The sequence below is a fragment of the Dioscorea cayenensis genome, chromosome 4 (genome assembly GCF_009730915.1).
Source record: "Dioscorea cayenensis subsp. rotundata cultivar TDr96_F1 chromosome 4, TDr96_F1_v2_PseudoChromosome.rev07_lg8_w22 25.fasta, whole genome shotgun sequence".
NCBI classification, from domain to species: Eukaryota; Viridiplantae; Streptophyta; class Magnoliopsida; order Dioscoreales; family Dioscoreaceae; genus Dioscorea; species Dioscorea cayenensis.
Genome location: NC_052474.1, coordinates 14,658,728 through 14,671,523, shown reverse-complemented (window position 1 = coordinate 14,671,523; position 12,796 = coordinate 14,658,728). Strand labels below are relative to the sequence as shown.

Below are 12,796 nucleotides of genomic sequence, written 5' to 3'. Positions count from 1 at the left end.
ACCTCCATGTATTCAAGTCATTACAATGAATTAGAGGGGTAAGAAGGCCGTCACATTTGCGTATCCTGACTTATGCATTGATAGCAAGATCTTCACCAATGAGGCCTTTGATTGAAGAAAAGTTGTAATCTATGGCATAAATGTGTGCTCGTTTATGCTGCCTTGATGAAAAGTGTGGAATTGGGAGTGTTTTGGTGGAGTACTATAGCAAAATCAATGTTGCAAATCAATGTAGTAGGTTACTGTTCACATCAAGATGAAAAATAAGGTTTGAAGAGAATCCACACAGGTGTGTGGAACTTCCCCATGCCCGTGTGGAAATTCCACAGGCCCATGTGAAAAATCGACAGGGGCATGTGGATGCCCGATCCCAGCCCTATTTAAGCCACGGTTCAGCCTGATTTTGGGAGAAATCTTTCACCCTTCTCTTCAACTTTTCTTCATCTTTTGAGAGGCCATTAGCTAGGGTTTTGAGAGGCTTTGGCAAGTCTTTCGAGTAGTTGTACGGATTCAACACCAAGCTTCACTTGGAAGAAGGTTATTGGGGGAGCTTTCGTCGGCATCGATTCGGTGAAGTGTGCCCTAGGCTAGACAAGGGGACCTTTGGAGAAGACAAGGCTACTCCACAAGACCATCAACATGACTACTGAGGGGGTTTTCCTATGGATTATTTGTTTTTACTTTCGATTTCATTATTGATTATATCTTGCTCCATGGAAAGCTAAACCCCCTAGTGGGTACTTGAATTTTATATACCCAAGGATATTAATGGTTCTTTGACCTTTTATTATGCCTTCCTTAATTGATGTTTTTAATTGAGTTTCAATCTTGAATGCTTGTTAAATGATTTCTCCCTAAGAGTGACACTAGGGTTGAGAGTTCATATTGATAACCATTGTTGATGGGTAACACGCCATGAGGGTTAGACAAAGCTAGATTGGAGAGGGTTGAGAGAGTGAGTCAAGAGGTAGCGGAGCATCCACTTTCCGCTTTGGTGTTAGTTATCCTACATCCAATTCCTATAGTTCTTTGTGGTTACAATAGAGTGAAGAACTAAAGGATGAACTCCGCTGGGGCTTAGTGGCGCGAGCAACAGAGTGAAGTATTGAAGTGACTTTAGTATCATGGGCTTAATTGTGACTAGGGGTCTTCCGCCTTGACCAAAAGATTAGATTTACACATAGGAATAGTATTTATCACTTGGAATCTCTAGGACTCCATGCAACTTTGCACAGTGTGAGTTATTGAGACTGAGTGATTTCTCTGCCGGGATATAGTGTAGAGTTAGTCACATTTGACCTTAGGTTTGGAACCGTGTGGTTTAGGATTTCCATGACTCATTAAGCATTAGTTAGGAAGCATAATAGTAGGTCTTACACTTGAAACTTTAATCCTAAGGGAGCATTGTCCGAGTACCCCACTTATATCGATTGCATTTCCTCTCACTTAGTTGGGCTTCTCATTATTGTTTCTTTTGTTTATGTTTACATTACACTTTATCAACACAATCATTACTCATCTTCACTTGGTTAAGTAGCAATTTTAGTATTTTTTATTCCCTACTCCGTGTGGATATGATACCCCACTCACTTGGGATTTATTACTTTGACAAACCTGTGCACTTGTGGGTCACACGCAAGAGGCATTGTCAAGTTTTTTGGTGCCGTTGCCAAGGAGTAGGCCTTTAGAGATACTTTGCACTTTGTTATCTTAGCCATTCATCATTCATTCTACTTCAAATCGTCTTATTCTATCATCGTTCTAATTTTTTTTCTTTATTTTGTTGCAGGTCCAGGTTTTGACCCGAGTGAACCCTTCGATATTAATTAAAGGTGATCCTGAACTTGATCATACACTCAGAAAAAAAGGTAAAGAACTTGTGCAAGAACTGTCGAATCTAGCTGAAGTGGAAGTTGAAGGGTTTGATAACATGGCAGAACATAATGAACAACAGAAAACACGTTCGGATTATGCTAGACCGTCAGTATTGGGGACACAATCTAGCATTGTGGGGCCCCTAATTACAGCTCCGAACTTTGAGCTAATGGCAGCATTCATCCAAATGATACACTAGTCAGTGTAGTTCAATGGTTTGGCCGATGAGGATCCAGACAACCATATTAAAAACTTCATGGAAGTTTGTGACATGCTGAAGATTAACGGTGTTACAAATGATGCTATAAGATTGAGGGCTTTCCCATCCTCTCTAAAAGGAAGAGAAAGCAGTGGCTATATTCTTTATCATGAGAATCCATCACGACATGCAATGAAATGGTCAAAGCTTTTCTTGCTAGATACTTCCCTCCGGGGAAATCGGTGAAGCTTCATAATGAAATATCATCGTAAGTTCAGATGGAGCTTGAATCCTTGTTTGGAACATGGGAGCGATTCAAGGACCTCTTGCGGAAGTGTCCACAGCATGGTTTCCGGGAATGGATGATCATTTAGACATTTTACAATGGGTTGAATCCAAGTACAAGACAAGTTCTAGATGCCGCCGCATGAGGTACATTGTGGAACAAGACCCCTTGAAAAATCCCGATAGTTGGTAGAGGAAATGGCCATGAAGATACCAATGGAATCCAAGGGAAAAGAAGAAAGTGGTCGGAGTACATGAAACTGATGCGGTTACGTCCTTAGTAGTCTAAGCAGAGGTATTGAGCAAGAAATTGGATACATTGACTTCACCAAGGGTGGCCATGATCATGAGATGCTATGGTTGTAGGGGTCACATATGCCGTCTGATTATCCTATTTCAATTGCTACTTCTGCCTCGACTGAACAAGTAGACTTTGTGGGTAATTCGGGAAGGGTACAAAGTAATCCTTATAGCAACACCTACAACCAAGAGTGGAGGAACCACCCCAATTTCTCATGGAACAACCAAGGGCAGCAAAAGAATATAGGACCACTGGGTTTCCAATAACAACAAGTCCCGAACATGGAGAATAGAGTTTTAAGCTTGGAAACCCAGATAACTGACTTAGAGAAAGCCTTGACTAGATTTGTGCAATCATCGAATACACGGTTCCAATCGGTTAAGGCTACACTTCGCAACCATACCACTCCATTGCACAATCTAGAAAATCAAGTGGGGCAAATCGCGAAGTCTATATCGGAGAGACCACAAGGAAGCTTGCCGAGTAATACCGAGACTAATCTGAGAGAACATGTGAAGGCGATCACTTTGAGAAATGGTCATGAGGTTGATGGTAGGCTTCCAAGTAAGAAGACCAATGTTGAAGAACCTGAGGTCGTGGATGTTAAGGAGAGAGCTAACAAAGAAAAGGAGGTAGCACCCCTAACTTATAAGCCAAGGATCTCGTATCCTTCATGATTGAAGAATGACCAAAATGATGAGAAATACAAGAAGTTCTTGGGTCTATTCAAGTAATTGCACATCAACATTCCTTTTGTGGAGGCATTGTCTCAAATGCCTCGGTATGCCAAGTTCTTGAAAGATTTTTTGACCAACAAGAGGAAGTTGGGGGAGAGGGCATCGGTAATCTTAGATGCCTCTTGTTCGGCGGTGTTGTAAAAGAATATGCCGAACAAGAAGAAAGACCCCGGAAGCTTTATGTTTCCATGTAACATTGGCAATTTGGGTGAAGAGATGGCATTGGCGGATTCGGGGGCTAGTATCAACGTCATGCCATACTCGTTCTTTCAGAAACTAGGCTTGGGAGAGCCTAGGCCCATTCGGATGACGTTCCAATTGGTGGACAGAATGGTGAAACATCCAAGGGGCATCATTAAAGACATACTTGTCAAGGTAGACAAATACATATTTCCTACAGACTTCATAGTGTTGGATGTTAATGAGGATGTAGATGTTCCTTTGATACTTGGTAGGACACTCTTGCGCACTTCCAAGGCACTTATCGACATCGACGGTGGGGAGTTGACACTGAGGGTTGGAAATGACATGCTCACATATCGCCTCACCGAAGCCATGAGACATTCTCTTGACTTTAATGATACTCTTTAATTTCTTGACACTACTGACGAACTAATCGATGAATATGTGCAAGAAATTTTGAATCCAGAACCATACAAGGGGTTACTAGACCAAGAAATGGATAAAGAAGAGGTGATGATGATTGGTCTAGAGGAAAAGGTACCATTTACTTCGGGGATCATGAAGAAGATGCTCCGGAAGATGAAGCGAGTGAGGAGACGCCACAAGAAACGTCTCAAGGCTATTGGGGATACGCAAGAACGGAACAAGGATGACAAACCCTTAAGTGGTAACAAGCTCGACAACTCTCCCTCTACCTTTAAAAGGATATGTTCATCATGCTTCCAAGTCATGGGTAAGAGGGGAACCTTCATCTATGAGTCACCGTGAGGTAAGACAAGATACACCAAGCTAAGTGACTGGCAACGTCCCTCGCGTGTGACCTGTAAGTGCACGGGTTTGTCGAGTAATAAATCCAAAGTTAGTGGGGTATCGTATCCACAGAGAGTAGGGAATAAAAAAATACTTAAATTGCTACTTAACCACGTGAAAGTGAACAATGATAGTATCAATGAAATATAATGTGAACAAAGATAAAAGAAACAAGAATGAGAGGCATAAGTAAATGAGAGGTAAGGCAATCAATAGAAGTGGGGTACTCGGACAATGCTCCCCTAGGATTAATAATTAAAGTGCAAGAACAACTATTATACTTCCTAATCAATGCTCAATGAGTCATGGAAATCCTTAAGTATACGGTCCCAAATCTAAGGTCAACCGTGACTTACTCTACACTATATCCCGGAGGAGAAATCGCTCAGTCTCAACACCTCACACTGTGTAAAGTTGCATCGAATTCTAGAGAATCCAAGTGATAAGCCCTCTTCCTATGTATAGACCTAACCCTTTGGTCTAGGCAAAAGGCCCCTAGTAACATTTAAGCCCTAGATACTAGAATCACTTTAACGATTCACTCTGTTGCTCGCACAATAAACCCCTAGCGGAGCTCATACTCTAGAACTTCACTCTATTGTGAGAACAAAGAACTCAAGGAAATAGAGGTAGTATAAATCACACTGGAGGGGAAAGGGGACGCTCCACTACCTCTCGACTTATCCTCTCAACCCTCTCCAATCAAGCAATGTCTAATCCTCGTAGTGTGTTACTCATCTATAACGGTCACCAAGATGGACTCTCAACCCTAGTGTCACTCTAAGAGAGAAATAATTCATTAGGCATTCAAGATTGGAACTCAATTGAAACATCAATTAATGAAAACATAATAAAAGATCAATGAAACAATAACATCCTATGGTTTACAAAATCCAAGTACCGACTAGGGGTTTAGCTCTCCATGGAGTACAATACAATCAATAATGAAATCAAAAGCAAAAACAAGTGTTCAATAAGAAAACCCTCTCGGTAGTCATGTTGATGGTCTTGAGGAGTAGTCAAGTCTTCTCCAAAAGTCCCCTTGTCTAGCCTAGGGCACACCTCACTGGATCGGTGCCGATGAAAGCTCCCCCAATAATCTTCTTCCAAGTGGAGTATGGTGTTGAAAGCTCCCCCAAAAAAGGGGGAAAGAAGATCTCAAAAATCAGGCTGAATCACGGCTTAAATAGGGCCGGAATCGGGAATCCACACGCTCCTATGGATTTTTCCCACCGGCTTGTGGAATTTCCACACGGGCGTGGAGAATTAACACATGCCTGTGTGGATTCTCTAGAAATCATTTTTCGGCCGGCTCTGAACAGTAACTGCTACAGTGCTTGTTACATTGTTTCCTTACAGTGATCTGCTACAGTATTAGGTCAAAACACTACCAATTCCACACTTTTCGTCGAGGCAACATAAACGGACACACGTTTATGCCGTAGATTGCACGTCTTCTTCAATCAAAAGCTTCATTTGCGGAGGTCTTATTATCAATGTATAAGTCGGTATACGCAAATGTGACTGTCTTTGTGCCCCTCCAACTCATTGTAGTGACTTGAATTCATGGAGGTTGGCACACATTCACGTATCTTGGAGTCACACTTGTGTCTTCGCATTTTTTTCCTTCCAAGATTCCACCAAATGATGCGTTTATAATCAACTTTTGGCTTCTTTTCTCAATACTTAGCTACACAACCCTAAAAGTAATGATCAACACAATTCACATGTATTAGCACTTAAACTGACTAAAAGTAATGATCAACATAAGGAAAGAACACTTCGTATTCTTATCACACAAGTACTTATCAGTGATGTTAAACAAGTGCTTCTTCGGAAGCAACCCAAGTTTTTAATGTTTTCCTAGTTTTTAGTTTAGTATTTGTATGAATAAGGCTTTAGGTGTTGGTGTCTTGATTTTTAGTTGCTATTGCTGTGATTTTTAGTTGTTATTGCTGTGATTTTCTCGTTTGAGCAAGTTTTTCATGTTTTTTCCTGGTATATTTTGTATGATAAGACAGGCTCTGAGTGTATTTATATATTCAGAAATTTTTCTGCAGAGCTTGCAAAGTTTTCTAAGGCATCTAGAGAAAACACACGGCCGTGTGGAATTTCCACATAGCCGTGGGTCTCTACTGCTAGCTCATTGCGAGTGGACACAGGGGAGTGGAGTCACCCCTATGAATGACCTTGTGATGGACCACACCCGCGGGTAATTTCCACACGGGCATGTGTCATCCTGTAAAGACTTAGAGATTTTTCCTGAGAAGAGACAGGGGTGTGGACTCGCCCCTATGGATGACCCTGTGACAAACACACGGGTGGGTAATTTCTGCATGTCCATGTGGATCTCTGCAGAAGAGCTCTCTTCCATCTAGAGAAAACACAGGGGCATGCGAGTGCCCCTGTGAGGTGGTCTTATGAAGGTCCATGCCCGTGTGGAATTCATGCACGGGCTTGTGAAACACATAGAGATTTTTCTCGGATGGACAGAGAAGCCACAGGTGCTTAAGTCTACCCCTGTGGATCGAGCACACGGGTGTGGGTAATTTTCACACGCCCGTGCGGTTACATTTATAAGCATTGAATGTTATTCTGAGAGCACACATGGGTGTGCCTTTGCCCTTATGTGTCTCTCCTGTGGAGTCACACAGGTTTGTATAATTTCCACACGCCCGTGTCAATGTACAAAAACACAAGAGTAGTGGGTTTTCATCAAAATCCTTTCGTTCTTCTTCATTCTCACACTCCTAGTTACTCAGATAACATTCCTAACCTTTCTCACGACCTCGCACCGTTGATTTAGAGAGGTTTACTCGAGCTTTCTGGCCGAATTCAAAGTTTTTAACTTCATCTCATTGGTAACCCTTAATTCTCTCTTTTCTTTGTCATATTTGATTTTATTCAATTAGAATGTTAAATATTGCTTTGTTTCTATAGTTAGATGGTTATTAGATTATTATAAAGAGTTTAGAAATGATTCTAAGATATATTTTTGGAGTTTCAGTGTGCGGTCGTGCGGTTTTCACGCCCCGTCGATCCACACGGGTGTGTGAAATTTCCACACGACCGTGTGGATTTCTACATCACTAATCCTGTGAGCCAATTTGATCATTTTATTTTTAATTCTTGAAGATATGGAACCAAGGATGAAGATCGCGGGCTGCAAACATCCCAGAGAGCACTCCCCTGAGATAGAGCGCATAGTTGCTTCTACCCACTCCACTTGGGAAATCTGTGTGCCGGGTCAATCATGCGCGAGGCCTTTCGTGTTTGATCATCACCCGCCAAAGTCGGCCAATAGTTGCTTCTACCCACTCCACTTGGGAAATCAAGCTTAAGACGCTCTACCGTGCATGAAGTTGATAAACTCATCATCATAGATCCCCAAGTACTTGGCAAAATCCAAGTAGTGCATAGTACGCTTCCTTCCAAAAGCTTGAAAACGGATGGTGATAATTTTCCTATTCCACACGGAATCTCCATCTTGTCGTTCCTCAAATGTACTCAAAACCTCCAAAGTCAATTGGCGAAAGGTTGGCTCGTTTATGGCAAAAGGCTTGTCCCAACAATTGAGTGATAACCAATCCCTAACTTGATTTGCAATACCAAGGTTCTCCACAAGTCCCCAATCAAGGTAGCATAATGTCCCAAATGGCTTTGTGACAAGGTCCCCTTGCGTATATCCCGCAAGTGCATGGGCTTGTCGAAGTAATAATCCCAGGTGAGTGGGTATCGAATCCACAGGGAGTAGAGAATAAAAATACTTAATTCGATTCTTAGCTATGCGAAAGATCAATGATGATGAGTGTGACAATGATTCAATTCTCAACAATAAAAGCAACAAGTAAGAGAGCAAAAGTAAAGAAGGGGGTAAGGCAATCGATAAAGATGGGGTACCCGGATAATGCTCCGCATAGGATAATTATTTCAAGTGCAAGAACCCTCTATTATGCTTCCTAATCAATGCAATGGTGAGTCGTGGAAATCCTTAATTACATAGTCCCAAATCTAAGGTCAACTATGCCTAACTCTATACATTTCCCGGAGGAGAAATCGAACAATCTCAACACCTCGCACTCGCATAGAGTTGCAATGAGCTCTAGGGATTCCAAGTGATAAATCTCTTCCTAATTATAGACCTAACCCTTTGGTCCAGGTGGAAGGTATCAAACCACAATTGAGCCCTAGATACTAAGATTACCTCAATGCTTCACTCCGTTGCACGCGCAACTAAGCCCCAGCGGAAGTTCATCCCTTAGACCATTCACTCTATTATGGCTGCAAAGAACTCGAGTAACGGAGGTAGAATCTATCACGTCAGAGGGGAAAGGTGACGCTCCTGTACCTCTCGACTCACCCTCTCAACCCTCTCAACCCTCTTCAACCTTGCTTTGTCTAACGCTCAAGGTGTGTCACTCACTCACAAGGTTACCAACGAGAACTCTCAACCCTAGTGTCACTCTAGGGGAAATGTTCATACAATCAAGCATTCAAGATTGGAACTCACAATAAACATTAATTTTTTGAAAGCATAATAAAGAGATTCAAAGAAACGAATACATCCTAGGGTTCACAAATACCCAATTACCCACTAGGGGTTTAGCTCTCCATGGAGCTAAATACAATCAAAGTAATAGAATGTAAAAGTAATGAACCCATAAAGAAACGCCCTCAATGGTCATGTCGATGGTCTTGTGGAGAGTCCTCTACTTGTCGCAAAGGATCCTTTGTCCGGCCTAGGATACACCTCGCCAGATCGGTGTCGACGAAAACTCTCCCAATAACCATCTTTCAAATGATGCGCGATGTCGGAGCCGTAGAACCTCTCCAAAACCTAGCCAATACCCCTCAAAATCCTAGCCGAAGCCCTCTCTCAAGTTGGGGAAAGAATGGAGAAAAGAATATTAAAATCGGGGCTGATTCGGCTTTAAATAGGGCTGGAATCGGGCGATTACATGGGCGTGGATGCTTCACGCACCCGTGTAGAATTTCCACATGGGCGTGGATAATTTCCACACGCCTGTGTGGATCCTCTGAACTCCTGTTTTCTCGGCCGGCTATGAACAGTGCTCCTATAGTACTCGCTACCGTGTTGCTACAGTGCTCTGCTATAGTATCCGGCCTGAATAGCTTGCCGAATCCATACTTTCATCGGAGTAATGCAAACGGGCACACATTCACGTCGTGGATCACTTGCTTCTTCAATGATAGGCAAGTTGGTGGAGCTCTTGTTCTATGTGCATAAGTCGGAATGCTCGAGTGTGACTGCCTTTGTGCCCCTCCAAAAGGATGTGCCAAACTCGAATTCGAGGAGGTTGGCACACACTCTAGCATCTCACATTGACCTATGTCTTCGCGTTTGAACCTTAGCAAGATTTCCTCCAAAATCGGTGCATTGTAATCCACATTGGCTTCTTTCCTTCATACTCGGCCTCACAACCCTACCTGCATAAAAGTAACATAAAAACACACATATTAGTGTAAAAACTCAAGAAAAGTAATGCTCAACATAAGGAATGAACGCTTCGCATTCATATTGCACAAGCACTTATCACTTTATCTACAATCGATCATATCTCTTTCGATGATGGGACAACTTGAAGACGGGTTCATCGTGAGTAGATGAAAGTCCAGTGCTTCTTGGGCGTTTGGAGGCGCATCTTTTAGTATTAGGCATCCCTACAATGAAAATAAACCTTGATCATGCTCATAGGAAATCAAGATAAATCAAAATAAAATGCTAGATACAGAGAAAACAAGTGAAAAATCGAATTTTTGAGGTCATAGGGCCGTATGAGGGCCGTATGGTCACTATTCACGCGGCAAGAGTCTCCCCAATATTCATGGCATCAAAAAATTTTTTACATGAATTTGAAGGAAAATTCATCCATGACATTCACATCATTCAAACCAAGCAAAATGCTAAAGAACTGCCACACAAAATCTCCAAGAATGCCCAAGAAATGAGAAAGATAAAACTAGGGCATAGAAAAAGCATACCGACGAAATCTTGAGAAAACAAGCTTAAAACTTTGGGAAAACAACTAGATCGACATCTCAAATGGATAAGGAGAGGATTTAGGAGGAAAAATGAAGAGATTTGGTCAAGAATTGAGTGAGAATGAAGAGAGAAACTTGGAGGAAAATTGAGGGAAAAGAGAGAGTGGAAAGGAGAGAGAGAGGAGAGAGATATAAGAGGGGAGAGAAAGAGGGCCGGCCCGCCCTAGACGGCCCCCATACGGCCCTGTATGGGGGCCGTCTGGATCCTCTTGGCCCTCTCGGCCTAGGGACAGGGCCATCTAAGGGAGCCGTCTAAGACGGCACAGAGCCCAAATCTGGCTCGGTGTTTGCCTCAGACGGTCTCCATACGGCCCAGTAAGGCTGTATGACATTAAAGACCACCCAAAATGCTGAAAACCTGCCTCAAATGATGTAAACATTGATAAAGCAGGATCGAAGACTTCTCCAAAAATGAATGAAATGACTAAAACGACGATCTAGCTCATAAAATGCCATAAAAACATGAGTTTCTCAAGAAGTTGCACAAATACACCACAATTAAAACGATGAGAACAAAGTGCCATGTGCGTGAGCATGAACTTATTCAAAAACAAACAAGACTAAGAAATACAAAAAATTGAAATGAACTAGGAACTAAAATACGAAAAATGCAAGCAAACACCCCCGAACGAACGCTTGGGTTGCCTCAACAGAAGCGCTTGTTTAACGTCACGAGCCTGACGTACGTCATTCCTTACCTCATGGGGGCTCAAAAATCTTGAAACCACCCCCGATTTCATTTGTAGCGTTGTTATCGAAGTAAAATTTTAATCGTTGCCCATTAACCTTAAAAGTGCCATTCTCCGGGTTGGTTATCTCAATCGCTCCATGTGGGAAGACTTGAGTAACCGTGTACGGACCCGACCAACGTGACCTTAGCTTCCCTGGAAATAATTTCAACCGAGAGTTGAACAGTAGGACTTGATCTCCCTCGTGAAATTGCTTAGGGTGCTTCATGCGTCTGTCGTGGTACTCTTTTACTTTTTCTTTATAGAGCATCGAACTCTCATATGCATTGGAACGCCACTCATCAAGTTCATTCAGTTGGAGTTTTCTCTTGCAACCTGCAAGAGAAGAATTGAAATTTAGAAACTTAATAGCCCAATAACCTTTATGCTCAAGCTCAACAGGTAGATGGCAAGCTTTCCCATAGACTATTTTATATGGAGTGATGCCAATAGGAGTCTTGTACGCTGTTCTGTAGGCCCAAAGTGCGTCATGTAGATGTTCTGCCCAATCTCTTCAGTTTTGAGACACAATTTTCTCCAAATTTGCTTTAGGTCCCTGTTGGACACTTCGACTTGGCCACTAGTCTGAGGATGGTACATTGTTTCCGTTTTATGGGTTACTCCATAGCGCTTCAAAATTTTTGCAAATTGGGCGTTACAGAAATGAGTGCCCCTGTCGCTAATGATTGCACGTGGTGTGCCGAACCTGGAAAATAATTTCTTTAAGAATTGCACTACCACCCTCGCATCATTTGTTTGCAAGGCTTGAGCTTCCACCCATTTAGACACATAATCGATCGCCACGAGAATGAACTTGTATCCATGGGAGCTCGGGAAGGGTCCCATGAAATCAATTCCCCACACATCAAAAACCTCACAGGCTTGGTTCCAATTTTGGGGCATCTCATCCCGGCGAGAAATGTTGCCGACCCGCTGACATCTATCATATGCTCGAATGAATTTCTGTGTGTCATGGAAGACTGATGGCGAATAGAAACCAGCATCAAGAATTTTCTTTGTTGTTCTATTTGCATCATAATGGCCACCAGTGGGTCCTGAGTGTCAATGCCTCAAGATGCTTAGACCCTCATCTCTCGAAACACATCTTCGAGCAACCTAATCAGAACAAACTCTGAATAAGTAGGGATCTTCCCAAATGTAGTACTTAAGGTCTAAGAAAAATTTCTTCCTTTGTTGATATGAAAACCATTTCAGGATTACCCCACCAACAAAATAATTAGCAAAATCGGTAAACCAGGGTGGTTCCTTCTCTTCTACTACCTGGATATTATACAAGTGTTCTTCAGGGAATGAGTCATTAATGTCTTTTTCGCTCATAGTTTTAGTAGCAGAGCTCTCTAGACGGGATAAATGATCAGCTACAAGATTCTCTGCTCCCCGCTTGTCTTTAATCTCAAGGTTAAATTCTTGAAGCAATAAGACCCACCTTATCAAACGTGGTTTGGCATCGAACTTGCTAAGTAAGTATCCCAAAGCTGAATGATCGGTGTATACCACCACTTTAGAAAGAACCAAATATGACCGGAATTTATCAAAGGCAAATACCACGACAAGCAGTTCTTTTTCAGTTGTGGTGTAATTCGCTTGTTCTCCC

General features: G+C 42.3%; 1 protein-coding gene and 1 non-coding gene across 2 annotated transcripts; both read right to left on the bottom strand.

Annotated features, from left to right (window-relative positions):
- Positions 1-2,319: 2,319 nt before the first annotated feature.
- LOC120259679 lies at positions 2,320-2,426 on the bottom strand. The gene has a single exon (XR_005536236.1). It is a non-coding gene; the product is annotated as a small nucleolar RNA R71 (small nucleolar RNA).
- An 8,726-nt stretch (positions 2,427-11,152) lies between these two features.
- LOC120258721 lies at positions 11,153-11,781 on the bottom strand. The gene is made up of 2 exons (XM_039266162.1): positions 11,646-11,781; positions 11,153-11,517 (listed from the first exon to the last, which is right to left on the bottom strand). The coding sequence occupies exons 1-2, from the start codon at positions 11,779-11,781 to the stop codon at positions 11,153-11,155; spliced, it is 501 nt and encodes a 166-aa protein (XP_039122096.1).
- Between the last annotated feature and the right edge of the window lie 1,015 nt (positions 11,782-12,796).

Excerpts from the sequence above, each read along its gene's own strand:
- LOC120258721 (XM_039266162.1), bottom strand. The coding sequence starts at position 11,781 with ATGTACCATCCTCAGACTAGTGGCCAAGTCGAAGTGTCCAACAGGGAC. Across the intron at positions 11,518-11,645 it reads CTTTGGGCCTACAGAACAGC|GTTGCAAGAGAAAACTCCAA; the intron begins GTACAAGACTCC and ends CTTCTCTTGCAG.